Here is a 27666-nt window from a genome sequence, read left to right on the forward strand (position 1 = left end):
AGGTTGTATTATTGTCAGTGTTGCTTGTTTAATACTGAGTTGGTATTATTGTCAGTGTTGCTGTGTTTAATACTGAGGTGGTATTATTGTCAGTGTAGCTTGTTTAATACTGAGGTGGTATTATGGTCAGTGCAGCTGGGTTTAATACTGAGGTTGTATTATTGTCAGTGTTGCTGTGTTTAATACTGAGGTGGTATTATTGTCAGTGTAGCTGGGTTTAATACTGAGGTTGTATTGTTGTCAGTGTTGTTGTGTTTAATGCTATAGTGGTATTATTGTCAGTGTGGCGGTATTTAAAGCTGTAGTGGTATTATTGTCATTATTGCTGGGTTCAATACTGTGGTGGTATTATTATCAGTGTTGCTTGTTTAATACGGAGGTGGTATTATTGTCAGTGTTGCTGTGTTTAATACTGAGGTGGTATTATTGTCAGTGTAGCTGGGTTTAATACTGAGGTTGTATTATTGTCAGTGTGGCGGTATTTAATGCTGTAGTGGTATTATTGTCATTATTGCTGGGTTTAATACTGTGGTGGTATTATTGTCAGTGTTGCTTGTTTAATACTGAGTTGGTATTATTGGCAGTATTGCTGTGTTTAATACTGAGGTGGGATTATTGTCAGTGTTGCTGGGTTTAATACTGAGGTGGTATTATTGCCAGTATTGCTGTGTTTAATACTGAGGTGGTATTATTGTCAGTGTTGCTGGGTTTAATACTGAGGTGGTATTATTGTCAGTGTTGCTGGGTTCAATACTGAGGTGGTATTATTGGCAGTATTGCTGGGTTTAATACTGAGGTGGCATTATTGCCAGTGTTGCTGGGTTTAATACTGAGGTGGTATTATTGCCAGTGTTGCTGGGTTTAATACTGAGGTGGTATTATTGCCAGTGTTGCTAGGTTTAATACTGAGGTGGTATTATTGTCAGTGTTGCTGGGTTTAATACTGAGGTGGTATTATTGCCAGTGTTGCTGGGTTTAATACTGAGGTGGTATTATTGTTGGTGTTGCTGTGTTTAATACTGAGTTGGTATTATTGTCAGTGTTGCTGGGTTCAATACTGAGGTGGTATTATTGGCAGTATTGCTGGGTTTAATACTGAGGTGGCATTATTGCCAGTGTTGCTGGGTTTAATACTGAGGTGGTATTATTGCCAGTGTTGCTGGGTTTAATACTGAGGTGGTATTATTGCCAGTGTTGCTAGGTTTAATACTGAGGTGGTATTATTGTCAGTGTTGCTGGGTTTAATACTGAGGTGGTATTATTGCCAGTGTTGCTGGGTTTAATACTGAGGTGGTATTATTGTTGGTGTTGCTGTGTTTAATACTGAGTTGGTATTATTGTCAGTGTTGCTGGGTTCAATACTGAGGTGGTATTATTGTCAGTGTTGCTGGGTTTAATACTGAGGTGGTATTATTGTCAGTATTGCTGGGTTTAATACTGAGGTGGTATTATTGCCAGTGTTGCTGGGTTTAATACTGAGGTGGTATTATTGTTGGTGTTGCTGTGTTTAATGCTGAGGAAGTATTATTGTCAGTGTTGCTGGGTTTAATGCTGAGGAAGTATTATCGTCAGTGTGGTTGTGTTTAATGCTGTAGTGGTATTATGGTCCGTGTTTAATTCTGCTGTGATAATAATGCTTGTTACTGCTCCTGCTGTGTCCTTTGTCTCCCAGTGTCTGCATTATTGATGTTCCGCGGTGTCCTCCCTGATTCCCGGATTCTCCGGGTTGCAGCGGTGGTTTTCCTGAACTGAGATCCTTAAACTGTGGAGCGATTGGGGGAAATAAGGAAATGGCTGAGGACTGAAGGTGGGTGGATTCCCTCTCGGGGTCGGTGCTCCCGGTATTTTCTTGTCGGCTGAGCAGACATCGTCCATCGTGCGGAATAACTGGGGGTAAAATTGAACGAAGAGAGACTTTATTCCGTGTGTAACTCAGTCGCGGGGGAGATTGGATTTAATTTTGTGCCGATTTTTAAATTTTCTGTAAACCTTTTATTCAAAAGTGAGACCTGATTGGTTATCGTCAAATCGACAACCACATTAATTTCTGCAACACCTCTAGAAATGTTCTTGAAAAAAAGCTGACGGCATGTGGCGATTTTGAAGGGGTAAATTGCGAAATGCAAATGGTGAAGACACAGTCTCCATTTGAAATGATCCCATCCGGGGTGGAAACGAGTGCAGAATTGGAGATGGACACAAATCCTGAGGATTTGTAGAGCAGGAGGAGGTTTAAAGGGACGAGGGCTTGGAGGGATTTGAACCATATATCAGCAGACAGACAAAGAGGAGCATGCCCCCCCCCCCCCCCCTGCAGGAGTCCCCTGGATGAATCTCTCTGCTATCCGGAAAACTAATGAGAGCGATGCTTGTCATTCCGGATGCAGTTAGTTCACAGCATCATGGGTTGGGGTTCTGGACACTGGTGTGGGAGGGTGGGTGGTTGGGGGGAGCACCTGTAGGAAAGCAATAGTGATAGTGATAGTCCATTTATGATATCAATAAAATTGGTCAAGAGGGACAGGGTTCTGCAGCTCCCAGAGAAATTAATAGGCTGGATCTCAAAGTTAGTAATGTCCAATTAACCCATGCCATACACTAGCAAGTATATAAATAGGCCTGTAGTGCAGTGTTATAGACAGAATGAATGTGGTTCTTCAGTCTGTAAGCAGGATGTGTGTGTGTGTAAGGTATTTCCTTATCCTGATAATCATTCTTTTCTCATTTGAAATAAATTTCAGCAGCAAGCTTCCTGGCAATTTTAAAAATAAAGCTAATTTATTATCACACATTTCCCAGCTGTTTGAATCACTGGTCCCTTAGTGTCCAAAAAGTTTGGGTGGGGTTACTGGGTTGCGGGGATAGGGTGGAGGAGTGGGCTTAAGTAGGGTGCTCTTTCCGAGGGCTGGTGGAGAGTCGATGGGCCGAATGGTCTCCTTCTGTATGGCATAGTGACATAGTGGTTAGCACTGCTGCCTCACAGCGCCAGGGACCCGGGTTCAATTCCGGTCTCAGATCACTGTCTGTGCGGAGTCTGCACGTTCTCCCCGTGTCTGTGTGGGTTTCCTCCGGGTGCTCCGGTTTCCTCCCACAGTCCAAAGATGTGCAGGTTAGGTAGTTTGGGTTTGCTAAATTGACCTTAGTGTCCAGGGATGTGTAGGCTCAGTTAAGGGGTTCTTGGGATAGGGCAGGTAAGTGGACTTTGGTGGAGTGCTTTTTCAGAGGGTCGGTGCAGACTCGATGGGCCAAATGGCCTCCTTCTGCACTGTAGGGATTCGATGGATCTCTCTGCCACACACATAACAATCTCCGGATGGGGAGGAGGGCATGAATCAATTCCCGGGGAGGCTAGAGTTCCCGAAGGTAAATGAGGAGCTGGTGGAGGCCCTGGGGGGCCTGATTGGGCTTGGGGAGGTGATAGAGGGACTGGGGGCGATGCAATCGGGTAAATCCCTGGGACCTGATGGATTCCCAGTGGAATTTTATAAGTTCTCTGGGTTACTGAGAGTACTCCCCCCAACGTTATCACAGGCACCAATTTCTCTCATCCTGAAGCGGGACAAGGATCCGGAGAGCTGTGGATCGTACAGGCCAATCTCCCTCTTGAATGTAGATGCCAAATTATTGGCAAAGATCCAGGCCACTCGAATAGAGGATAGTGTCCCGGAGATAACTGGGGAGGATCAGGCGGGATTTGTAAAGAGCAGGCACCTGACATCCAACATTAAACGGCTTCTTAATGTAATTATGATGCCAGCGGTGGGGCGCGAGGCTGAGGTGGTAGTTGCCATGGACGCGGAGAAGGCTTTCGACCGAGTGGAGTGGAAGTATCTATGGGATATTTTAGGCAGGTTTGGGTTTGGGCAGGGATTTGTGGAGTGGGTCCGGCTACTGTACCAGGCCCCGGTGGCAAATGTAAGAACTAACCGAGTTCAGTCAGAATACTTTAGTCTTTGTCGGGGGACAAGGCAGGGATGCCCGCTTTCCCCATTACTGTTTGCCATGGCCATAGATCCCTCAGCAATGGCCCTGAGAGCAGCGAATACCTGGAGGGGAATAGTGAGAGAGGGGGTGGAGCACAGGGTCTCTCTCTATGCGGACGATTTGCTGCTTTATATCATGGACCCGGTGGGGGGGATGACCGAAATCATGGAGGTATCAGGAGAATTTGGGCGATTTTCCGTCTATAAGTTAAACATGGGAAAGAGCAAGATGTTCGTGATTCAGGCACGGGGGCAGGAAAGGAGGCTGAAGGAGCTACCTTTTTAAGTGGTTGGGAAGAGTTTTAGGTATCTGGGGATTCAAGTGGCCAAGGATTGGGGGCAGCTTCACAAGTTAAATTTGGCAAAGCAGTGGATCAAATGAGAAGGGATTTTTGTAGATGGGACATGCTCCCACTGACGCTGGCGGGGAGGGTTCAGATGGTGAAGATGACTGTCCTTCCGAGACTGCTTTTCATTTTTCAGTGTCTCCCAATTTTTGTCCCAAAGCCTTTTTTCAGAAGTATGAATGTGGCGATATCGAGGTTTATATGGACGGGTAAAGAGGACAGTCCTGGAACGGGTCCGTGGGGAGGGGGATTGGCTCTCCCGAGCTTTATTAACTATTACTGGGCTGCCAACATATCGATGGTCAGGAAGTGGGTCGTGGGGGAGGGGGTCGGTCTGGGAGCGGATGGAGGCAGCATCCTGCAATGGTACGAGTCTGGAGGCTTTACTGACGGCGCCCCTGCCGTTCTCGCCGGCTCGGTACTCCACATGTCCTGTGATGGTGGCAGCCCTGAGGGTGTGGGGGGCAATGGAGGCAGCACACGAGACTGAAGGGGGCGTCAGTGTGGTCACCGATCTGTTCCAATCACCGGTTTGTCCCGGGGGGGCTGGATGGGGACTTTAAGGTACGGCAGCGGGCAGGGATTGAGAGGTTTGGGGAACTATTCATCCAGGAGGACTTCCCGACCTTGGAGACATTAGAGGAGGAGTTTGACTTGCCGGGAGGGAACGGGTTTCGGTATCTTCAAGTCGGGACTTTGTACGGAGACAGGTCCCAGGCGTTCCTCGCCTCCCCCTGAGGGGACTACAGGATAAAGTGCTGTCAAAAACAGGGGTTGGAGGTGGGAAGGTTTCGGACATATACAGGGAATTGTTAGAGTGGGAAGGGGCCCCTATCAGAGAGATGAAGAGGAAGTGGGAAGAGGAGTTGGGAGGGGAGCTGGAAACTGAACTGTGGGAAAAAGCCTTGAAAAGGGTAAATGCATCCTCGTCCTGTGCTAGACCCAGCTTGATTCAGTTCAAGGTCGTCCACAGGGCCCACATGACGGTAGCTCGGATGAGTAGGTTCTTCGAGGAGGTAGGGGACAGATGTGGACGGTGTGGGGGTAGCCCGGCCAACCATGTTCATATGTTTTGGGCATGTCCCAAACTGAGGGAATTCTGACAGGGATTTGCAGATGTTATGTCGGAAGTCCTGGAAGGTAGGGTAACTCCGAATCCAGAATTAGCCATATTTGGGGTGTCGGAGGATCCGGGGGCAAAGGGGGGAGGGAGGCCCATATTCTGGCCTTCTCCTCCCTGGTGGCCCGGAGACGGATCTTGCTGAGATGGGGGGACTCGGAGCCCCCGAAATCAGGGGTGTGGGTCAGCGATATGGTAGAGTTTCTCAGTCTGGAGAAAATCAAGTTCGCTCTGAGAGGATCAATCCAGGGATTCGCCCAGAGTTGGCAGCCGGTCATCGATTTCTACAACAAAAACTGAACGTCAGCAGTAAGGGGGGAAAGGGAAAAAGGGGAGGAAAATAGGAGGCATGGTAATGTTAAATAAGGACAGGGAATTTAGTATAGGGGTAATTGGGGATAGGGCGGGAGAAGTGGGGGACGTGGTTTATTGTGTGTTATTTTAGGGGGTATTTTGTGCATCGACCCGCGCGGTTGGTTTAGAAATGTCAATATGTTAAATTGTGAAAATTACAAATGCTTCAATAAAATAGTTTTAAAACAAAAAAACTGAAATTATAAAAATAGAATTATAACTCGGTTTGTATAACAATGCAGGTCTGATGTCTTTTCAGTTTATATTTTAGTGGGAAAGAAGTGAAGTACTTTGACGATCAACTTTGATGATTCAGATATTTCTCCTCCCAGATTTGCTGTTTTAAGTTGAAAGATTAGAAAATACAGCACAGAACAGGCCCTTCGGCCCACGATGTTGTGCCGAACCTTTGTCCTAGATTAATCATAGATTATCATTGAATTTACAGTGCAGAAGGAGGCCATTCGGCCCTTTGAGTCTGCACCAGCTCTTGGAAAGAGCACCCTACCCAAACTCAACACCTCCACCCAACACCAAGGGCAATTTGGACATTAAGGGCAATTTATCATTGGCCAATTCACCTAACCCGCACATCTTTGGACTGTGGGAGGAAACCGGAGCACCCGGAGGAAACCCACGCAGACACGGGGAGGACGTGCAGACTCCGCACAGACAATGACCCAAGCCGGAATCGAATCTGGGACCATGGATCTGTGAAGCAATTGTGCTATCCACAATGCTACCGTGCTGCCCTTAAGAACAAATAAATCTACACTATATCATTTTCCCGTAATCCATGTACCTATCCAACAGCTGCTTGAAGGTCCCTAATGTTTCCGACTCAACTACTTCCACAGGCAGTGCATTCCATGCCCCCACTACTCTCTGGGTAAAGAACCTACCTCTGATATCCCTCCTATATCTTCCACCTTTCACCTTAAATTTATGTCCCCTTGTAATGGTGTGTTCCACCTGGGGAAAAAGTCTCTGACTGTCTACTAATTAGGGTTCAAGGGACACAGATACCAAAGATAGGCAGTCAAGTAGTATACAAAATAAGGTAAATGAGTTGATGGCGCAAATCATCGTGAATGACTATGATTTAGTGGCCATTACTGAAACATGGTTAAAAGATGTTCACGACTGGGAGTTAAATATCCAAGGGTAGCAGACTATACGAAAGGATAGAATGGACGGTAAGGACAGTGGTGTAGCTTTGTTGTTTGAGGATGGCATCCGGGCAATAGTAAGGGATGATATTGGTGCTATGGAGGACAAGGTTGAATCAATTTGGGTGGAAATCAGGAATAGTAAGGCGAAAAGGTCACTGATAGGAGTAGTCTATAGGCCACCAAATAGTAACAGGATGGTAGGGCAGGCAATAAGCAAAGAAATAACGGATGCATGTGGAAATGGTACAGCGGTTATCATGGGAGATTTTAATCTGCATATCGATTGGTTTAACCAGGTTGGTAAAGGCAGCCTTGAGGAGGAGTTTATAGAATGTGCCCGGGATAATTTCCTGGAACAGTATGTAATGGAACCTACAATGGAACAAGCGGTCCTAGATCTGGTCCTGTGTAATGAGGCAGGATTGATTAATGATCTCATAGTTCGGGATCCTCTTGGAAGGAGCGACCACAATATGGTGGAATTTAAAATACAGTTGGAGGATGACAAGGTAAAATCAAACACTAGTGTTTTGTGCTTAAACAAAGGCGATTACAATGGGATGAGAGAAGAACTAGCTAAGGTAGACTGGGAGCAAAGACTTCATGGTGAAGCAGTTGAGGAACAGTGGAGAACCTTCCGAGCGATCTTTCACAGTGTTCAGAAAAGGTTCATACCGACAAAAAAGAAAGACGGTAGAAAGGGGAAAAATTGACCGTGGATATCTAAGGAGGTGAGAGAGAGTATCAAATTGAAGGAAAAAACTTACAAAGTGGCAAAAATTAGTGAGAGACTAGAGGACTGGGAAGTCTTTAGGGGACAACAGAAAGCTACTAAAAAAGCCATAAAGAAGAGTAAAGTAGACTATGAAAGTAAACTGGCTCAGAACATAAAAGCAGATAGTAAAAGCTTCTACAAATATATAAGACAAAAAAGAGTGGCTAAGGTAAATATTGGTCCTTTGGAAGATGAGAAGGGAGATTTAATAATAGGAGACGGGGAAATGGCTGAGGAGCTGAACAGGTTTTTTGGGTCAGTCTTCACAGTGGAGGACACAAATAACATGCCAGTGACTGATGGAAATAAGGATATGATAGGTGAGGACCTTGAGATGATTGTAATCACTAAGGAGGCAGTATTGGGCAAGCTAATGGGGCTAAAGGTAGACAGGTCTCCTGGCCCTGATGGGATGCATCCCAGAGTGTTAAAAGAGATGGCTAGGGAAATTGTAAACGCACTAGTGATAATTTATCAAAATTCACTAGACTCTGGGGTGGTCCCAGAGGATTGGAAAGTAGCAAACGTGACACCACTGTTTAAAAAAGGAGGTCGGCAGAAAGCGGGTAATTATAGGCCGGTAAGCTTAACTTCGGTTGTAGGGAAAATGCTGGAATCTATCATTAAGGAGGAAATAGCGGGGCACCTGGAGGGGAATTGTCCCATTGGGCAGACGCAGCATGGGTTCACAAAGGGTAGGTCGTGTCTGATTAATTTGGTAGAATTTTTTGAGGACGTTACCAGTGCAGTAGATAACGGGGAGCCAATGGATGTGGTATACCTGGATTTCCAGAAAGCTTTTGACAAGGTGCCACACAAAAGGTTGCTGCATAAACTAAAGATGCATGGCATTGAGGGTAAAGTGGTAGCATGGGTAGAGGATTGGTTAACTAACAGAAAGCAGAGAGTGGGGATAAATAGATGTTTCTCTGGTTGGCAACCTGTAACTAGTGGGATCCCTCAAGGATCAGTGTTGGGCCCGCAGTTGTTCACAATTTACATAGACGATTTGGAGTTGGGGATCAAGTGCAATGTATCGAAGTTTGCAGACGACACTAAGATGAGTGGTAAAGCAAAAAGGGCAGAGGATACCGGAAGTCTGCAGAAGGATTTGGATAGGTTAGGTGAATGGGCTAGGGTCTGGCAGATGGAATTCAATGTTGCCAAGTGTGAGACTATCCATTTTGGGAGGAATAACAGCAGAATGGATTATTATTTAAACGGTAAGATGTTAAAACATGCTGCTGTGCAGAGGGAGGGCTAGAAGGGGTCACGAAAAGTAATTGGCAAATAGGGTTAAGGAAAATCCCAAGGCTTTTTACACGTACATAAAAAGCAAGAGGGTAGCCAGGGAAAGGGTTGGCCCACTGAAGGATAGGCAAGGGAATCTATGTGTGGAGCCAGAGGAAATGGGCGAGGTACTAAATGAATACTTTGCATCAGTATTCAACAAAGAGAAGAAATTGGTAGATGTTGAGTCTGGAGAAGGGTGTGTAGATAGCCTGGGTCACATTGAGATCCAAAAAGACGAGGTGTTGGGTGTCTTAAAAGATATTAAGGCAGATAAGTCCCCAGGGCCTGATGGGATCTACCCCAGAATACTGAAGGAGGCTGGAGAGGAAATTGCTGAGGCCTTGACAGAAATCTTTGGATCCTCGCTGTCTTCAGGGGATGTCACGGAGGACTGGAGAATAGCCAAAGTTGTTCCTCTGTTTAAGAAGGGTAGCAAGGATAATCCCGGGAACTACAGGCCGGTGAGCCTTACTTCAGTGGTAGGGAAATTACTGGAGAGAATTCTTCGAGACAGGATCTACTCCCATTTGGAAGCAAATGGACGTAATAGTGAGAGGCAGCACGGTCTTGTGAAGGGAAGGTCGTGTCTCACTAACTTGATAGAGTTTTTCGAGGAGGTCACTAAGATGATTGATGCAGGTAGGGCAGTGGATGTTGTCTATATGGACTTCAGTAAGGCCTTTGACAAGGTCCCTCATGATAGACTAGTACAAAAGGTGAAGTCACACGGGATCAGGGGTGAGCTGGCAAGGTGGATACAGAACTGGCTAGGCCATAGAAGGCAGAGAGTAGCAATGGAAAGATGCTTTTCTAATTGGAGGGCTGTGACAAGTGGTGTTCCACAGGGATCAGTGCTGGGACCTTTGCTCTTTGTAGTATATATAAATGATTTGGAGGAAAATGTAACTGGTCTGATTAGTAAGTTTGCAGATGACACAAAGGTTCGTGGAATTGCGGATAGCAATGAGGACTGTCGGAGGATACAGCAGGATTTAGATTGTTTGGAGACTTGGGCGGAGAGATGGCAGATGGAGTTTAATCCGGACAAATGTGAGATAATGCATTTTGGAAGGTCTAATGCAGGTAGGGAATATACAGTGAATGGTAGAACCCTCAAGAGTATTGAAAGTCAAAGAGATCTAGGAGTACAGGTCCACAGGTCACTGAAAGGGGCAACACAGGTGGAGAAGGTAGTCAAGAAGGCATACGGCATGCTTGCCTTCATTGGCCGGGGCATTGAGTATAAGAATTGGCAAGTCATGTTGCAGCTGTATAGAACCTTAGTTAGGCCACACTTGGAGTATAGTGTTCAATTCTGGTCGCCACACTACCAGAAGGATGTGGAGGCTTTAGAGAGGGTGCAGAAGAGATTTACCAGAATGTTGCCTGGTATGGAGGGCATTAGCTATGAGGAGCGATTGAATAAACTCGGTTTGTTCTCACTGGAACGAAGGAGGTTGAGGGGAGACCTGATAGAGGTATACAAAATTATGAGGGGCATAGACAGAGTGGATAGTCAGAGGCTTTTCCCCAGGGTAGAGGGGTCAATTACTAGGGGGCATAGGTTTAAGGTGAGAGGGGCAAGGTTTAGAGTAGATGTACGAGGCAAGTTTTTTACGCAGAGGGTAGTGGGTGCCTGGAACTCGCTACCGGAGGAGGTGGTGGAAGCAGGGACGATAGTGACATTTAAGGGGCATCTTGACAAATACATGAATAGGATGGGAATAGAGGGATACGGACCCAGCACGTGTAGAAGATTGTAGTTTAGTCAGGCAGCATGGTCAGCACGGGCTTGGAGGGCCGAAGGGCCTGTTCCTGTGCTGTACATTTCTTTGTTCTTTGTTCTTTGGGACCTGGGTGTGCTGGTGCACGAGTCGCAAAAAGTTGGTGTGCAGGTGCAACAGGTGATTAAGAAGGCTAATCGAGTTTTGTCTTTCATTGCTAGAGGGATGGAGTTCAAGACTAGTGAGGTTATGCTGCAATTGTATAGGGTGTTGGTGAGGCCGCGTCTGGAGTATTGTGTTCAGTTTTGGTCTCCTTACCTGAGAAAGGACATATTGGCACTGGAGGGAGTGCAGAGGAGATTCACTAGGTTGATCCCAGAGTTGAGGGGATTAGATTATGACGAGAGGTTGAGTAGACTGGGACTGTACTCATTGGAGTTTAGAAGGATGCGGGGGGATCTTATTGAAACATATAAAATTATGAAGGGAATAGATAGGATAGATGCGGGCAGGTTGTTTCCACTGGTCGGGGAAAGCAGAACTAGGCGGCATAGCCTCAAAATAAGGGGAGGTAGATTTAGGACGGAGTGTAGGAGGAACTTCTTCACCCAAAGGGTTGTGAATCTCTGGAATTCCTTGCCCAGTGAAGCAGTTGAGGCTCCTTCTTTAAACGTTTTTAAGAAAAAGATAGATACCTTTCTAAAGAATAAAGGGATTCGGGGATATGGTGTACGGGCCGGAGAGTGGAGCTGAGTCCACAAAGATCAGCCATGATCTCATTAAATGGCGGAGCAGGCTCGAGGGGCCAGATGGCCTACTCCTGTTCCTAGTTCTTATGTTCTTATGTTCTAAGTATTCATCAGTAATTTTAAGGTTGTTTGTTAGATTTATTTAGCAGCAACTTTAGACATAATGTTAAATAGACAGGAAGATATATGTGGCTCATGGTGTGGAGACTAGCTCACCAACCACAGTGGGTGGAAGGACAGTTAGTACAGAGTGTGTTGATCTCAGTGACTTGTGATGGCAACATTCTGGTTGTGAATCTTCCCCTGTTTTCCTCGCTCATTCCTGGTCCATCTTCCATCAGAAAGAGATAGCTGCCCGACTAGGACTGCACCCAGACGAGGACTGCCCCTGGACAAGGACCGTCCCCAGACGAGGACTGTCTCCAGGCGAGGACTGTCCCCAGAAGAGGACTGGTCCCAGACGAGGACCGTCCCCAGACGAGGACCGTCCCCAGAGGAGGACCGTCCCCAGACGAGGACCGCCCCCAGACGAGGACTGGTCCCAGAAGAGGACTGGTCCCAGACGAGGACTGTCCCCAGGCGAGGACTGTCCCCAGGCGAGGATTGTCCCCAGACGACGACTGTCCCCAGATGAAGACTGTCCTCAGACGAGGACTGTCCCCAGACGAGCACCATCCCCAGACGAGGACTGGTCCCAGGCGAGGATTGTCCCCAGACGAGGACTATCCCCAGGCGAGGACTGTCCTCAGATGAAGACTGTCCTCAGACGAGGACTGTCCCCAGACGAGCACCATCCCCAGACGAGGACTGGTCCCAGGCGAGGATTGTCCCCAGACGAGGACTATCCCCAGGCGAGGACTGTCCTCAGAGGACTGTCCCCAGACGAGGACTGTCCCCAGACGAGGACTGTCCCCAGACGAGCACCATCCCCAGATGAGGACTGGTCCCAGGCGAGGATTGTCCCCAGACGAGGACTATCCCCAGACGAGGACTGTCCCCAGACGAGGACTGGTCCCAGAAGAGGACTGTCCCCAGACGAGGAGTGTCCCGTGACAAGCACAACCCAGACGAAAACTAACCCCTGTCTCCAAGCACTCATTAACATACTTTATTTTGAGGGCCAACAGTTTACTCTATGTCAATCACCTGCTCAAACCCTTCTGATCAGCGAATACAGTTGGTTGCTCAATGTATTGGTCCAGAAAACCATCCCGTATACACTCCAGGAATTCCTCCTCTAAGGCATTGTGGTTAATTTGATTTGCCCAATCTATATGCAGATTAAAATCACCCATATTTACAGATGTTCCTGTATTGCATGCATCTCTAATTCCATGTTTAATGCCATTCCCAACATCATCATTGGGGGACTATGTATGATGCCCACTAATGTTTTTTGCCCCCTGGTGTTTCTCAGCTCTCCCCATACAGATTCCACATTGTCAGAGCTAATATTCTTCATATCCTTCCTCACTATTGTGTTAATTTCCTCTTTAACCAGCAATGTAACTCCACCGCCTTTTCCTTTTTGTCTGTCCTTCCTAAATACTGAGAACCCTGGGACATTCAGTTCCCATCCCTGGTCACCCTGCAGCCATGTCTCCGTAATCCCCTTTATATCATTCCTGTTTATGTCTATTTGTGTGATTAGTTCATCCATTTTATGGCGAATTCTCCACGCGTTAAGGCACAAAGCCTTTAAGCTTGTCTTTTTAACATTACCTGTCTCGCTCCTGCTATTTTTCACTGTGGTCCTGTTTGAACCTGGCCCTTGGTTTCTCTGCCTGGCACTTTTCTTATTCCCCTTTCTGTCTTTTGTTTTTGCCCTTGTTTCCTCCTCTGACTCCTTGCCTAGGTTCCTATCCCCCTGCCACATTAGTTTAAACCCTCGCCAACCGCTCTAGCAAGTACCGCACCCCCCCTCCCCCCCCCAATCCCCTAAACATCAGTCCCAGCCCTGCCCAGGTGTAACCCGTCCAGTTTGTACAGGTCCCATCTCCCCCAGAACCGGTCCCAATGCCCCAGGAATCTGAAACCCTCCCCTCACACCAGCTTTTCAGCCACGTATTCATCCGATATTTCCTGCTATTTCTTCTCTGACTAGCACGTGGCACTGGGAGTAATCCTCAGATCACTGGAGATCCAACTTCCCAACTTTCTTTCTAACTTCCTATATTCTGCTTTTTGGACCTCTTCCCTTTTTTCACCTAATCTTTTTTTAAATGTACTTTATTAGAAACACGCATAAAAACAGCAACATAGAAAAACGGACTCCACAAACTCACAGCCCACAGTTTGCACAATTTTTCCCCTTTTTACCCCTTCCCCTCCCCCTCCCCTGTGTAAAGTCCCTCAGGCAGCACGGTAGCACAGTGGTTAGCACAATTGCTTCTCAGCTCCAGGGTCCCAGGTTCGATTCCGGCTTGGGTCACTGTCTGTGCGGAGTCTGCGCGTCCTCCCTGTGTGTGCGTGGGTTTCCTCCGGGTGCTCCGGTTTACTCCCACAGTCCAAAGATGTGCAGGTTAGGTGGATTGGCCGTGATAAATTGCCCTTAGTGTTGGGTGGGGTTACTGGGTTATGGGGATGGGGTGGAGGTGTTGACCTTGGGTAGGGTGCTCTTTCCAAGAGCCGGTACAGACTCGATGGGCCGAATGGCCTCCTTCTGCACTGTAAATTCTGTGAAACTCTATGATTAATCTAAATTCACTCCCTTTCGGTAACTCAGACCTCTCCTGCAGCTCGTCTGCAAATTTCCCTTCCGATTACAAGTCCCTAATCCTCTCCAGCCCCGCCTCCCTCCACCACTTCCCATACATCCCATCCATTACCCCCCGGCTTAAACCTATGATTCCCACACGGTGGTGTCAACAACGACATCCCCTCCAACTTAAAGTGTCTCCGCAGCTGACCACACCCTGACTGTCGACTGGACCACTGGACTCCCTGTATATCTTCCCGGAGCTAACGGCAGCAGAACTGTCACCATGGCCCTCAGACTGGAACCTAACGCTAACACTACAACACTCCTCCTGCATCCTGACCCATTCTGCCCTGTCCCCACCATCGCCCCATCTTCTCCACATTCGCTGCCCAATAGTAATGCAGCAGGTTTGGGAACGCCAATCCCCTTTTCTGTCTCTGTGTCTTTACCCTCGTCACCTTCCCTCCAAAATGACTGTCTCCAACTTCCGGGAGAAAGCCTTAGGGAGAAAGATCGGGAGGCTCTGGAAAACAAACAGGAACCTTGGCAGCACAATCTTCTTTACCACCTGCATCCTCCCTGCCAGTGTCAGGCGTAATGTATCCCGTCTCTTAAAATCCCCTCTAATCTCCTCCACCAACGTTGTCAAATTCCACCTGTGCATCGCAGCCCATTCCCTCTTCACCTGAATCCCCAAACACCTGAACCTTTCCCTAGCTACCTTCAACGGTAACAGCCTCAAGTTGGTCCCCTACCTCCCAACATTCACCGGAAACACCTCAGTCTTCCCGTCATTTAAATTATACCCGGAAAAGGGCCGAAACCTCTCCAATATTCCCAGGATCCATTCATACTCTCCAGGGGGTCCGACATAAACAACAACAGGTGGTCTGCATACAACCTCACCCAGTGCTCTCTCCTCCCCCTCATAGTCCCCTGTCACTCCACGGTCCTCGTAAGGGCCATCGCCAAGGGCTCAATCGCCAATGCTAACAGCGGCGACAGCGGACACCCCAGTCTCGTTCCTCTGTGCAGTCCAAAACTCTGTGAACTCATCTCATTTGTACGTACATTTGACACCGGGGCCACGTACAAGAGACGCATCCACGCCACAAACATCAGGCCAAATCCAAACTTGCCCAAAATTTCAAATGAATATCCCAACTCCACCTGATCAAAAGCGTGCTTGTGGGTGAATTGGACATTCTGAATTCTCCCTCTGTGTACCCAAACAGGCGCCGGAATGTGGCGACTAGGGGATTTTCACAGTAACGTCATTGCAGTGCTAATGTAAGCCCACTTGTGACAGTAAAGATTATTATTATTATTAAATGAGGGTAATGATGGATTCTGACATGTGGGATCACATTGCTCTGTCTTTTATATTCTGCTTCCTGTACACACAGTAGTCCTGTGTTGTAGCTTCACCAGGTTAACATATGGTACACCTGGTGCTGCTCCTGACATGCCCTCCTACACTCTTCATTCAACTCCTTAACTGTTAACCATGTCTAGTCGGAAGGTAACACTGGCTTTATTTGTGTCTAGTCGGAAGGTAACACTGGCTTTATTTGTGTCTAGTCGGAAGGTAACACTGGCTTTATTTGTTCACCATGTTCAGTATCATGTTTATCCAGTTTGCCTTCTTTCTTTTTAAAATAATTTTAGAGTATCCCAATTCATTTCTCCCAATTAAGAGGCAATTTAGTGTGGCCAATCCACCTACCCTGCACATCTTTGGGTTGTGGGGGCGAAACCCACGCAAACACGGGGAGATTGTGCAACTCCATTCAGTTTCCATTCTGACAGTTGTTGAAGAACGTGCTGTCGATCTCTTTCAGGTGGAGGGGATCTGTGGTGTCGAACATGACCCGAGAGCAGAATGAAGTGCGTCGAAGCGATTCTATCATTCCATGTTTCGTGTGCGTTGAGGTATGTTTTATTAAAAAATCTATCCGGAGCTCTGAGCAGAGTGCAGTTGAATACAGAGCATCTCTCTCTCTCCCTTCACCTTTTCTGCCTCTTTCCTTTTCTCCTTATCCTGCCTTCCTTCTCCCTGGCCTTCTCTTTCTCCGCTCTCTTTCTTTCTCTCTCTCCCCTCCCTTTCTCTCTCTCCCTCCCTTTCTCTTTCTCTCTCCCACTCCCTTTCTCTTCCTTTCTCCTTTGCTCCCCTCCCCTTCCCTCCCTCTAACCTTCCCTCTTTCCCCCTCCCTCTCTCCCCTCCCTCACTCTCCCCTCCCTCTCTCTTCATTCCATTTTTCCGCTCTCTCTTCATTCTGCATCTTTTCTCTTTCCATTTCTCTCCACCATTCTCCGCTTTCTGTCTTCCTTCTACCCCCCCTCCCATAACTCCCCGTCACTTTCATCCCTCTCCTTTTTCCCCACCTCCCTCCACCCCTCCCTCTACCCCTCTCTTTAATACCCTCTCTCCTATTCTGTCTCTCGACCCCCTCTCTATCTCTCTTCCATAAGACCATGAGACCGTAAGACATAGGAGTGGAAGTAAGGCCATTCGGCCCATCGAGTCCACTCCACCATTCAATCATGGCTGATTTCAACTCCATTAACCCGCTCTCTCTCCATAGCCCTTAATTCCTCGAGAAATCAAGAATTTATCAACTTCTGCCTTAAAGACACTCAACGTCCCGGCCTCCACCGCCCTCTGTGGCAATGAATTCCACAGACCCACCACTCTCTGGCTGAATAAATTTCTCCTCATCTCTGTTCTAAAGTGACTCCCTTTTATTCTAAGGCTGTGCCCCCGGGTCCTAGTCTCCCCTAATGGAAACAACTTCCCTACATCCACCCTATCTAAGCCATTCATTATCTTGTAAGTTTCTATTAGATCTCCCCTCAACCTCCTAAACTCCAATGAATATAATCCCAGGATCCTCAGACGTTCATCGTATGTTAGGCCTACCATTCCTGGGATCATCCGTGTGAATCTCCGCTGGACCCGCTCCAGTGCCAGTATGTCCTTCCTGAGGTGTGGGGCCCAAAATTGCTCACAGTATTCTAAATGGGGCCTAACTAATGCTTTATAAAGCTTCAGAAGTACATCCCTGCTTTTATATTCCAAACGTCTTGAGGTGAATGACAACATTGCATTTGCTTTCTTAATTACGGACTCAACCTGCAAGTTTACCTTTAGAGAATCCTGGACTAGGACTCCCAAGTCCCTTTGCACTTCAGCATTATGAATTTTGTCACCGTTTAGAAAATAGTCCACGCGTCTATTCTTTTTTCCAAAGTGCAAGACCTCGCACTTGCCAACGTTGAATTTCATCAGCCATTTCTTGGACCACTCTCCTAAACTGTCTAAATCTTTCTGTAGCCACCACACCTCCTCCATACTACCTGCCCCTCCACCTATCTTTGTATCATCGGCAAATTTAGCCAGAATGCCCTCAGTCCCGTCATCTAGATCGTTAATATATAAAGAGAACAGCTGTGGCCCCAACACTGAACCCTGCGGGACACCACTCGTCACCGGTTGCCATTCGGATAAAGAACCTTTTATCCCAACTCTGTGCCTTCTGCCTGACAGCCAATCGTCAATCCATGTTAGTACCTTGCCTTGAATACCATGGGCCCTTATTTTACTCAGCAGTCTCCCGTGAGGCACCTTATCAAAGGCCTTTTGGAAGTCAAGATAGATAACATCCATTGGCTCTCCTTGGTCTAACCTATTTGTTATCTCTTCAAAGAACTCTAACAGGTTTGTCAGGCACGACCTCCCCTTACTAAATCCATGCTGACTTGTCCTAATCCGACCCTGCACTTCCAAGGATTTAGAAATCGCATCCTTAACAATGGATTCTAGAATCTTGCCAACAACCGAGGTTAGGCTAATTGGCCTATAATGTTCCATCTTTTTCCTTGTTCCCTTCTTGAACAGGGGGGTTACAACAGCGATTTTCCAATCCTCTGGTACTTTCCCTGACTCCAGTGACTTTTGAAACATCATCACCAACGCCTCCACTATTTCTTCAGCTATCTCCTTTAGAACTCTAGGATGTAGCCCATCTGGGCCCAGAGATTTATCAATTTTTAGACCGCTTAGTTTCTCTAGCACTTTCTCCTTTGTGATGGCTACCATATTCAACTCTGCCCCCTAACTCTCCTGAATTATTGGGATATTACTCATGTCTTCTACTGTGAAGACTGACGCAAAGTACTTATTTAGTTCCTCAGCTATTTCCTTGTCTCCCATCACAAAATTACCAGCGTCATTTTGGAGCGGCCCAATGTCAACTTTTGCCTCCCCTTTGTTTTTAATGTATTTAAAGAAACTTTTACTATCATTCCTAATGTTACTGGCTAGCCTACCTTCAAATTTGATCCTCTCTTTCCTTATCTCTCTCTTTGTTATCCTCTGTTTGTTTTTGTAGCCTTCCCAATCTTCTGACTTCCCACTACTCTTTGCCACATTATAGGCTTTCTCTTTTGCTTTGATGCATTCCCTAACTTCCTTTGTCAGCCATGGCTGCCTAATCCCCCCTCTGATAACCTTTCTTTTCTTTGGGATGAACCTCTGTACTGTGTCCTCAATTACTCCCAGAAACTCCTGCCATTGCTGTTCTATTGTGTTTCCCACTAGGATCTGCTCCCAGTCAATTTTCGTCAGTTCCTCCCTCATGCCCCTGTAGTTACCTTTATTTAACTGTAACACCTTTATATCTGATTCTACCTTCTTTCTTTCAAATTGGAGATTGAATTCTACCACATTATGATCACTGCCTCCTAAGGGCTCCCTTACTTTAAGATCTTTAATCAAGTCTGGCTCATTACATAACACTAAGTCCAGAATGGCCTGTCCCCTCGTGGGCTCCATCAAAGAACAAAGAAATGTACAGCACAGGAACAGGCCCTTCGGCCCTCCAAGCCCGTGCCGACCATGCTGCCCGACTAAACTACAATCTTCTACACTTCCTGGGTCCGTATCCTTCTATTCCCATCCTATTCATATATTTGTCAAGATGCCCCTTAAATGTCCCTATCGTCCCTGCTTCCACTACCTCCTCCGGTAGCGAGTTCCAGGCACCCACTACCCTCTGCGTAAAAAACTTGCCTCGTACATCTACTCTAAACCTTGCCCCTCTCACCTTAAACCTATGCCCCCTAGTAATTGACCCCTCTACCCTGGGGAAAAGCCTCTGACTATCCACTCTGTCTATGCCCCTCATAATTTTGTCTCCCTCTATCAGGTCTCCCCTCAACCTCCTTCGTTCCAGTGAGAACAAACCGAGTTTATTCAACCGCTCCTCATAGCTAATGCACTCCATACCAGGCAACATTCTGGTAAATCTCTTCTGCACCCTCTCTAAAGCCTCCACATCCTTCTGGTAGTGTGGCGACCAGAATTGAACACTATACTCCAAGTGTGGCCTTTCTCCTCCTCTAAGTACTCCCCTCCACTTCTTGGAACCCCTCAACGCTATCGCCAGGGGCTCAATCGCCAGTGCAAACAATAATGGGGACAGAGGGCATCCCTGCCTTGTCCCTCTATGGAGCCGAAAATATGCAGATCCCCGTCCATTCGTGACCACGCTCGCCACTGGGGCCCTATACAACAGCTGTACCCATCTAACATACCCCTCTCCAAAACCAAATCTCCTCAACACCTCCCACAAATAATCCCACTCCACTCTATCTAATGCTTTCTCGGCATCCATCGCCACTACTATCTCCGCTTCCCCCTCTGGTGGGGGCATCATCATTACCCCTAACAGCCTCCGTAGATTCGTGTTCAGCTGTCTCCCCTTCACAAACCCAGTTTGGTCCTCGTGGACCACCCCCGGGACACATTCCTCTATTCTCATTGCCATTACCTTGGCCAGGATCTTGGCATCTACATTTAGGAGGGAAATAGGTCTATAGGACCCGCATTGTAGCGGGTCCTATTCCTTCTTTAAGAGAAGCGATATCGTTGCTTCAGACATAGTCGGGGGCAGTTGTCCCCTTTCCTTTGCCTCATTAAAGGTCCTCGTCAATACCGGGGCGAGCAAGTCCACATATATTCTATAGAATTCGACTGGGAATCCATCCGGTCCCGGGGCCTTTCCCGCCTGCATGCTCCTAATTCCTTTCACCACTTCTTCTACCTCGATCTGTGCTCCCAGTCCCACCCTTTCCTGCTCTTCCACCTTGAGAAATTCCAGCCGATCCAAAAAGCCCATCATTCTCTCCCTCCCATCCGGGGGTTGAGCTTCACATAATTTTTTATAAAATGTCTTGAACACTCCATTCACTCTCTCCGCTCCCCGCTCCATCTCTCCTTCCTCATCCCTCACTCCCCCTATTTCCCTCGCTGCTCCCCTTTTCCTCAATTGGTGTGCCAGCAACCTGCTCGCCTTCTCCCCATATTCGTACTGTACACCCTGTGCCTTCCTCCATTGTGCCTCTGCAGTGCCCGTAGTCAGCAAGTCAAATTCTACATGTAGCCTTTGCCTTTCCCTGTACAGTCCCTCCTCCGGTGCTTCCGCATATTGTCTGTCCACCCTCAAAAGTTCTTGCAGCAACCGCTCCCGTTCCTTACTCTCCTGCTTCCCTTTATGTACCCTTATTGATATCAGCTCCCCTCTAACCACCGCCTTCAGCACCTCCCAGACCACTCCCACCTGGACCTCCCCATTATCATTGAGTTCCAAGTACTTTTCAATGCACCCCCTCACCCTTAGACACACCCCCTCATCTGCCATTAGTCCCATGTCCATTCTCCAGGGTGGGCGCCCTCCTGTTTCCTCCCCTATCTCCAAGTCTACCCAGTGTGGAGCGTGATCCGAAATGGCTATAGCCGTATACTCCGTTCCCCTCACCTTCGGGATCAACGCCCTTCCCAGCACAAAAAAGTCTATTCGCGAGCAGACTTTATGGACATAGGAGAAAACCAAGAACTCCTTACTCCTAGGTCTGCTAAATCTCCACGGGTCCACCCCTCCCATCTGCTCCATAAAATCTTTAAGTACCTTGGCTGCTGCCGGCCTCCTTCCAGTCCTGGACTTCGACCTATCCAGCCCTGGTTCCAACACCGTATTAAAATCTCCCCCCATTATCAGCTTTCCCATCTCTAGGTCCGGAATGCGTCCTAGCATCCGCCTCATAAAATTGGCATCATCCCAGTTCGGGGCATATACGTTTACCAAAACCACCGTCTCCCCCTGTAGTTTGCCACTCACCATCACGTATCTGCCCCCGCTATCCGCCACTATAGTCTTTGCCTCGAACATTACCCGCTTCCCCACTAATATAGCCACCCCCCTGTTTTTTGCATCTACCCCCGAATGGAACACCTGTCCCACCCATCCTTTGCGTAGCCTAACCTGGTCTATCAGTTTCAGGTGCGTTTCCTGTAACATAACCACATCTGCCTTAAGTTTCTTAAGGTGTGTGAGTACCCGTGCCCTCTTTATCGGCCCGTTCAGCCCTCTCACGTTCCACGTGATCAGCCGGGTTGGGGGGCTTCCTACCCCCCCCTTGTCGATTAGCCATCCCCTTATTCAAGCTCCTCACCCGGTTCCCACGCAGCTGTATCTCCCCCAGGCGGTGCCCCCCCGCCCATCCCCTCCCATACCAGCTCCCCCCTCTCCCCAGCAGCAGCAACCCAGTAATTCCCCCCTCCCCCCACCCGCTAGATCCCCCGCTAGCGTAATTACTCCCCCCATGTTGCTCCCAGAAGTCAGCAAACTCTGGCCGACCTCGGCTTCCCCCCGTGACCTCGGCTCGCACCGTGCGACGCCCCCTCCTTCCTGCTTCTCTATTCCCGCCATGATTATCATAGCGCGGGAACCAAGCCCGCGCTTCTCCCTTGGCCCCGCCCCCAATGGCCAACGCCCCATCTCCTCCACCTCCCCTCCTCCCCCCATCACCACCTGTGGGAGAGAGAAAAGTTACCACATCGCAGGATTAGTGCATAAAACTCCTCTTTCCTCCCTTTTTAACCCCCCTCTTCGCCCCCCACATTCGCCCCACCACTTTGTTCGAACGTTCTTTTTAATAACCCGCTCATTCCAGTTTTTCTTCCACAATAAAAGTCCACGCTTCATCCGCCGTCTCAAAGTAGTGGTGCCTCCCTCGATATGTGACCCACAGTCTTGCCGGTTGCAGCATTCCAAATTTTATCTTCTTTTTATGAAGCACCGCCTTGGCCCGATTAAAGCTCGCCCTCCTTCTCGCCACCTCCGCACTCCAGTCTTGATAAACGCGGATCACCGCGTTCTCCCATTTACTGCTCCGAGTTTTCTTCGCCCATCTAAGGACCATTTCTCTATCCTTAAAACGGAGGAATCTCACCACTATGGCTCTGGGAATTTCTCCTGCTCTCGGTCCTCGCGCCATCACTCGGTATCCTCCCTCCACCTCCAGCGGACCCGCCGGGGCCTCCGCTCCCATTAACGAGTGCAGCATCGTGCTCACATATGCCCCGACGTCCGCTCCCTCCACACCTTCAGGAAGACCAAGAATCCTCAGGTTGTTCCTCCTTGCGTTGTTTTCCAGTGCCTCCAACCTTTCCACACATCGTTTCTGATGTGCCTCCTGCGTCTCCGTCTTCACCACCAGGCCCTGTATGTCGTCCTCATTCTCGGCTGCCTTTGCCTTCACGACCCGAAGCTCCCGCTCCTGGGTCTTTTGTTCCTCCTTTAGCCCTTCGATCGCCTGTAGTATCGGGGCCAACAGCTCTTTCTTCATTTCTTTTTTGATCTCTTCCACACAGCATTTCAAGAACTCTTGTTGTTCAGGGCCCCATGTTAAACTGCCACCTTCCGACGCCATCTTGGTTTTTGCTTGCCTTCCTTGCCGCTGTTCTAAAGGATCCACTCCAATCCGGCCACTTTCTCCTCCTTTTTCCATCCGTGTCCAGGGGGAATTCCCTTCTGGTTTACCGCACGGTGTTTTTAGCCGTTAAAATTGCCGTTGGGGCTCCTATCAAGAGCCCAAAACTCCTCCCTCTCCCTCACTCCCCTCCCTCTCCCTCACTCCCCTCCCTCTCCCTCACTCCCCTCCCTCTCCCTCACTCCCCTCCCTCTCCCTCACTCCCCTCCCTGTCCCTCACTCCCCTCCCTCTCCCTCACTCCCCTCCCACTCGCTATCTCCCCTCCCTCTTCCTCACTCACCTCCCTCTCCCTCACTCCCCTCCCTCTCCTTCACTCCCCTCCCTCACTCCCCTCCCTCTCCTTCACTCCCCTCCCACTCTCTCCTCTGTCCCTCCCTCTCCCTCACTCCCCTCCCTCTCCCTCACTCCCCTCCCTCTCCCTCACTCCCCTCCCTCTCCCTCACTCCCCTCCCTGTCCCTCACTTCCCTCCCTCTCCCTCACTCCCCTCCCACTCGCTATCTCCCCTCCCTCTTCCTCACTCTCCTCCCTCTCCCTCACTCCCCTCCCTCTCCCTCACTCCCCTCCCTCTCCCTCACTCCCCTCCCTCTCCCTCACTCCCCTCCCTCTCCCTCACTCCCCTCCCTGTCCCTCACTCCCCTCCCTCTCCCTCACTCCCCTCCCACTCGCTATCTCCCCTCCCTCTTCCTCACTCACCTCCCTCTCCCTCACTCCCCTCCCTCTCCCTCACTCCCCTCCCTCAATCCCCTCCCTCTCCTTCACTCCCCTCCCACTCTCTCCTCTGTCCCTCCCTCTCCCTCACTCCCCTCCCTCTCCCTCACTCCCCTCCTTCTCCCTCACTCCCCTCCCTCTCCCTCACTCCCCTCCCTGTCCCTCACTTGCCTCCCTCTCCCTCACTCCCCTCCCACTCGCTATCTCCCCTCCCTCTTCCTCACGCCCCTCCCTCTCCCTCACTCCCATCCCTCTCCCTCACTCCCCTCCCTCACTCCCCTCCCTCTCCCTCACTCCCCTCCCTCTCCCTCACTCCCCTCCCTCTCCCTCACTCCCCTCCCTCTCCCTCACTCCCCTCCCTCACCCGCACTCCCCTTCCTCTTCCTCACTCCCCTCCCTCTCCCTCACTCCCATCCCTCTCCCTCACTCCCCTCCCTCTCCCTCATTCCCCTCCCTCTCCCTCGCTCCCCTCCCTCTCCCTCACTCCCCTCCCTCTCCCTGACTCCCCTCCTTCTCCTTCACATCCCTCCCTCTCCCTCACTCCCCTCCCACTCCCTGACTCAACTCCTTCTCCTTCACATCCCTCCCTCTCCCCCACTCCCCTCCCTCTCGCTCACACCCCTCCCTCACTCCCCTGCCTCTCCCTCACTCCCCTCCCTCTCCTTCACTCCACTCCCTCTCGCTGACACCCCTCCCTCTCGCTCACACCCCTCCCTCACTCCCCTCCCTCTCCTTCACTCCCCTCCCACTCTCTCCTCTGTCCGTCCCTTTCCCTCACTCCCCTCCTTCTTCCTCACTCCTCTCCCTCTCCCTCACTCCCCTCCCTCTCCCTCACTCCCCTCCCTCTCCCTCACTCCCCTTCCTCTTCCTCACTCGCCTCCCTCTCCCTCACTCCCCTCCTTCTCCCTCACTCTCCTTCCTTTTTCTCACTCCGCTCCCTCTCTCTCACTCCCCTCCCTCTCCCTCACTCCCCTTCCTCTTCCTCACACCCCTCCCTCTCCCTCACTCCCCTCCCTCTCCCTCACTCCCCTCCCTCTCCCTCACTCCCCTCCCTCTCCCTCACTCCCCTCCCTCTCCCTCATTCCCCTCCCTCTCCCTCACTCCCCTCCCTCTCCCTCGCTCCCCTCCCTCACTCCCCTCCCTCTCCCTCACTCCCCTCACACTCCCTCATTCCACTCCCTCTCCCTCACTCCCCTCCCTCTCGCTCACACCCCTCGCTCACTCCCCTCCCTCTCCCTCACTCCCCTCCCTCTCCTTCACTCCCCTCCCTCTCGCTCACACCCCTCCCTCACTCCCCTCCCTCTCCTTCACTCCCCTCCCACTCTCTCCTCTGTCCCTCCCTCTCCCTCACTCCCCTCCCTCTCCCTCACACCCCTCCCTCTCCCTCACTCCCCTCCCTCTCCCTCACTCCCCTCCCTCTCCCTCACTCCCCTCCCTCTCCCTCACTCCCCTTCCTCTTCCTCACTCCCCTCCCTCTCCCTCACTCCCCTCCCTCTCCCTCACTCCCCTTCCTCTTCCTCACACCCTTCCCTCTCCTTCACTCCCCTCCCTCTCCCTCACTCCCCTCCCTCTCCCTCACTCCCCTCCCTCTCCCTCACTCCCCTTCCTCTTCCTCACACCCTTCCCTCTCCTTCACTCCCCTCCCTCTCCCTCACTCCCCTCACTCTCCTTCACTCCCCTCCCTCTCCCTCACTCCCCTCCCTCTCGCTCACACCCCTCCCTCACTCCCCTCCCTCTCCCTCACTTCCCTCCCTTTCCTTTGCTCCCCTCCCTCTCCCTCAATCCCCTCCCTCTCCCTCAATCCCCTCCCTCTCCCTCACTCCCCTCCCTCTCCCTCACTCCCCTTCCTCTTCCTCACCCACCTCCCTCTCCATCACTCCCCTCCCTCTCCCTCACTCCCCTTCCTCTTCCTTACTCCCCTCCCTCTCCCTCACTCCCCTCCCTCTCCCTCACTCCCCTTCCTCTTCCTCACTCCCCTCCCTCTACCTCACTCCCCTACCTCTCCCTCACTCCCCTCCCTCTCGCTCACACCCCTCCCTCACTCCCCTCCCTCTCCCTCACTCCCCTCTCTCTCCTTCACTCCCCCTCCTCTCGCTCACTCCCCTCCCTCTCGCTCACACCCCTCCCTCACTCCCCTCCCTCTCCTTCACTCCCATTCCACTCTCTCCTCTGTCCCTCCCTCTCCCTCACTCCCCTCCCTCTCCTTCACTCCCCTCCCTCTTCCTCACTCCCCTCCCTCTCCCTCACTCCCCTCCCTCTCCCTCGCTCCCCTCCCTCTCACTCACTCCTCTTCCTCTTCCTCACTCCCCTCCCTCTCCCTCACTCCCCTCCCTCTCCCTCACTCCCCTCCCTCTCCCTCACTCCCCTCCCTGTCCCTCACTTCCCTCCCTCTCCCTCACTCCCCTCCCACTCGCTATCTCCCCTCCCTCTTCCTCACTCTCCTCCCTCGCCCTCACTCCCCTCCCTCTCCCTCACTCCCCTCCCTCTCCCTCACTCCCCTCCCTCTCCCTCACTCCCCTCCCTCTCCCTCACTCCCCTCCCTCTCCCTCACTCCCCTCCCTGTCCCTCACTCCCCTCCCTCTCCCTCACTCCCCTCCCACTCGCTATCTCCCCTCCCTCTTCCTCACTCACCTCCCTCTCCCTCACTCCCCTCCCTCTCCCTCACTCCCCTCCCTCAATCCCCTCCCTCTCCTTCACTCCCCTCCCACTCTCTCCTCTGTCCCTCCCTCTCCCTCACTCCCCTCCCTCTCCCTCACTCCCCTCCTTCTCCCTCACTCCCCTCCCTCACTCCCCTCCCTCTCCTTCACTCCCCCCCACTCTCTCCTCTGTCCCTCCCTCTCCCTCACACCCCTCCCTCTCCCTCACTCCCCTCCCTCTCCCTCACTCCCCTCCCTCTCCCTCACTCCCCTCCCTGTCCCTCACTTCCCTCCCTCTCCCTCACTCCCCTCCCACTCGCTATCTCCCCTCCCTCTTCCTCACTCTCCTCCCTCTCCCTCACTCCCCTCCCTCTCCCTCACTCCGCTCCCTCTCCCTCACTCCCCTCCCTCTCCCTCACTCCCCTCCCTCTCCCTCACTCCCCTCCCACTCCCTCACTCCCCTCCCTGTCCCTCACTCCCCTCCCTCTCCCTCACTCCCCTCCCACTCGCTATCTCCCCTTCCTCTTCCTCACTCACCTCCCTCTCCCTCACTCCCCTCCCTCTCCCTCACTCCCCTCCCTCAATCCCCTCCCTCTCCTTCACTCCCCTCCCACTCTCTCCTCTGTCCCTCCCTCTCCCTCACTCCCCTCCCTCTCCCTCACTCCCCTCCTTCTCCCTCACTCCCCTCCCTCTCCCTCACTCCCCTCCCTGTCCCTCACTTGCCTCCCTCTCCCTCACTCCCCTCCCACTCGCTATCTCCCCTCCCTCTTCCTCACTCCCCTCCCTCTCCCTCACTCCCATCCCTCTCCCTCACTCCCCTCCCTCACTCCCCTCCCTCTCCCTCACTCCCCTCCCTCTCCCTCACTCCCCTCCCTCTCCCTCACTCCCCTCCCTCACCCGCACTCCCCTTCCTCTTCCTCACTCCCCTCCCTCTCCCTCACTCCCATCCCTCTCCCTCACTCCCCTCCCTCTCCCTCATTCCCCTCCCTCTCCCTCGCTCCCCTCCCTCTCCCTCACTCCCCTCCCTCTCCCTGACTCCCCTCCTTCTCCTTCACATCCCTCCCTCTCCCTCACTCCCCTCCCTCTCGCTCACACCCCTCCCTCACTCCCCTGCCTTTCCCTCACTCCCCTCCCTCTCCTTCACTCCCCTCCCACTCTCTCCTCTGTCCGTCCCTTTCCCTCACTCCCCTCCTTCTTCCTCACTCCTCTCCCTCTCCCTCACTCCCCTCCCTCTCCCTCACTCCCCTCCCTCTCCCTCACTCCCCTTCCT

General features: G+C 50.9%; 1 protein-coding gene across 1 annotated transcript in view; it reads left to right on the forward strand.

Moving 5' to 3' along the window:
- Positions 1-1611: 1611 nt before the first annotated feature.
- The window catches only part of LOC140403109 (phospholipid phosphatase-related protein type 5-like), a 103101-nt gene continuing 77046 nt past the window's right edge, over positions 1612-27666 (forward strand). The window contains 2 exon segments of the mRNA XM_072490734.1: positions 1612-1893; positions 16060-16150. Of these exon segments, the coding sequence (XP_072346835.1) occupies positions 16085-16150 (66 nt within the window). The 5' untranslated portion in view covers positions 1612-1893; positions 16060-16084.

Source organism: Scyliorhinus torazame, chromosome 27 (genome assembly GCF_047496885.1).
Source record: "Scyliorhinus torazame isolate Kashiwa2021f chromosome 27, sScyTor2.1, whole genome shotgun sequence".
Taxonomy (NCBI): Eukaryota; Metazoa; Chordata; class Chondrichthyes; order Carcharhiniformes; family Scyliorhinidae; genus Scyliorhinus; species Scyliorhinus torazame.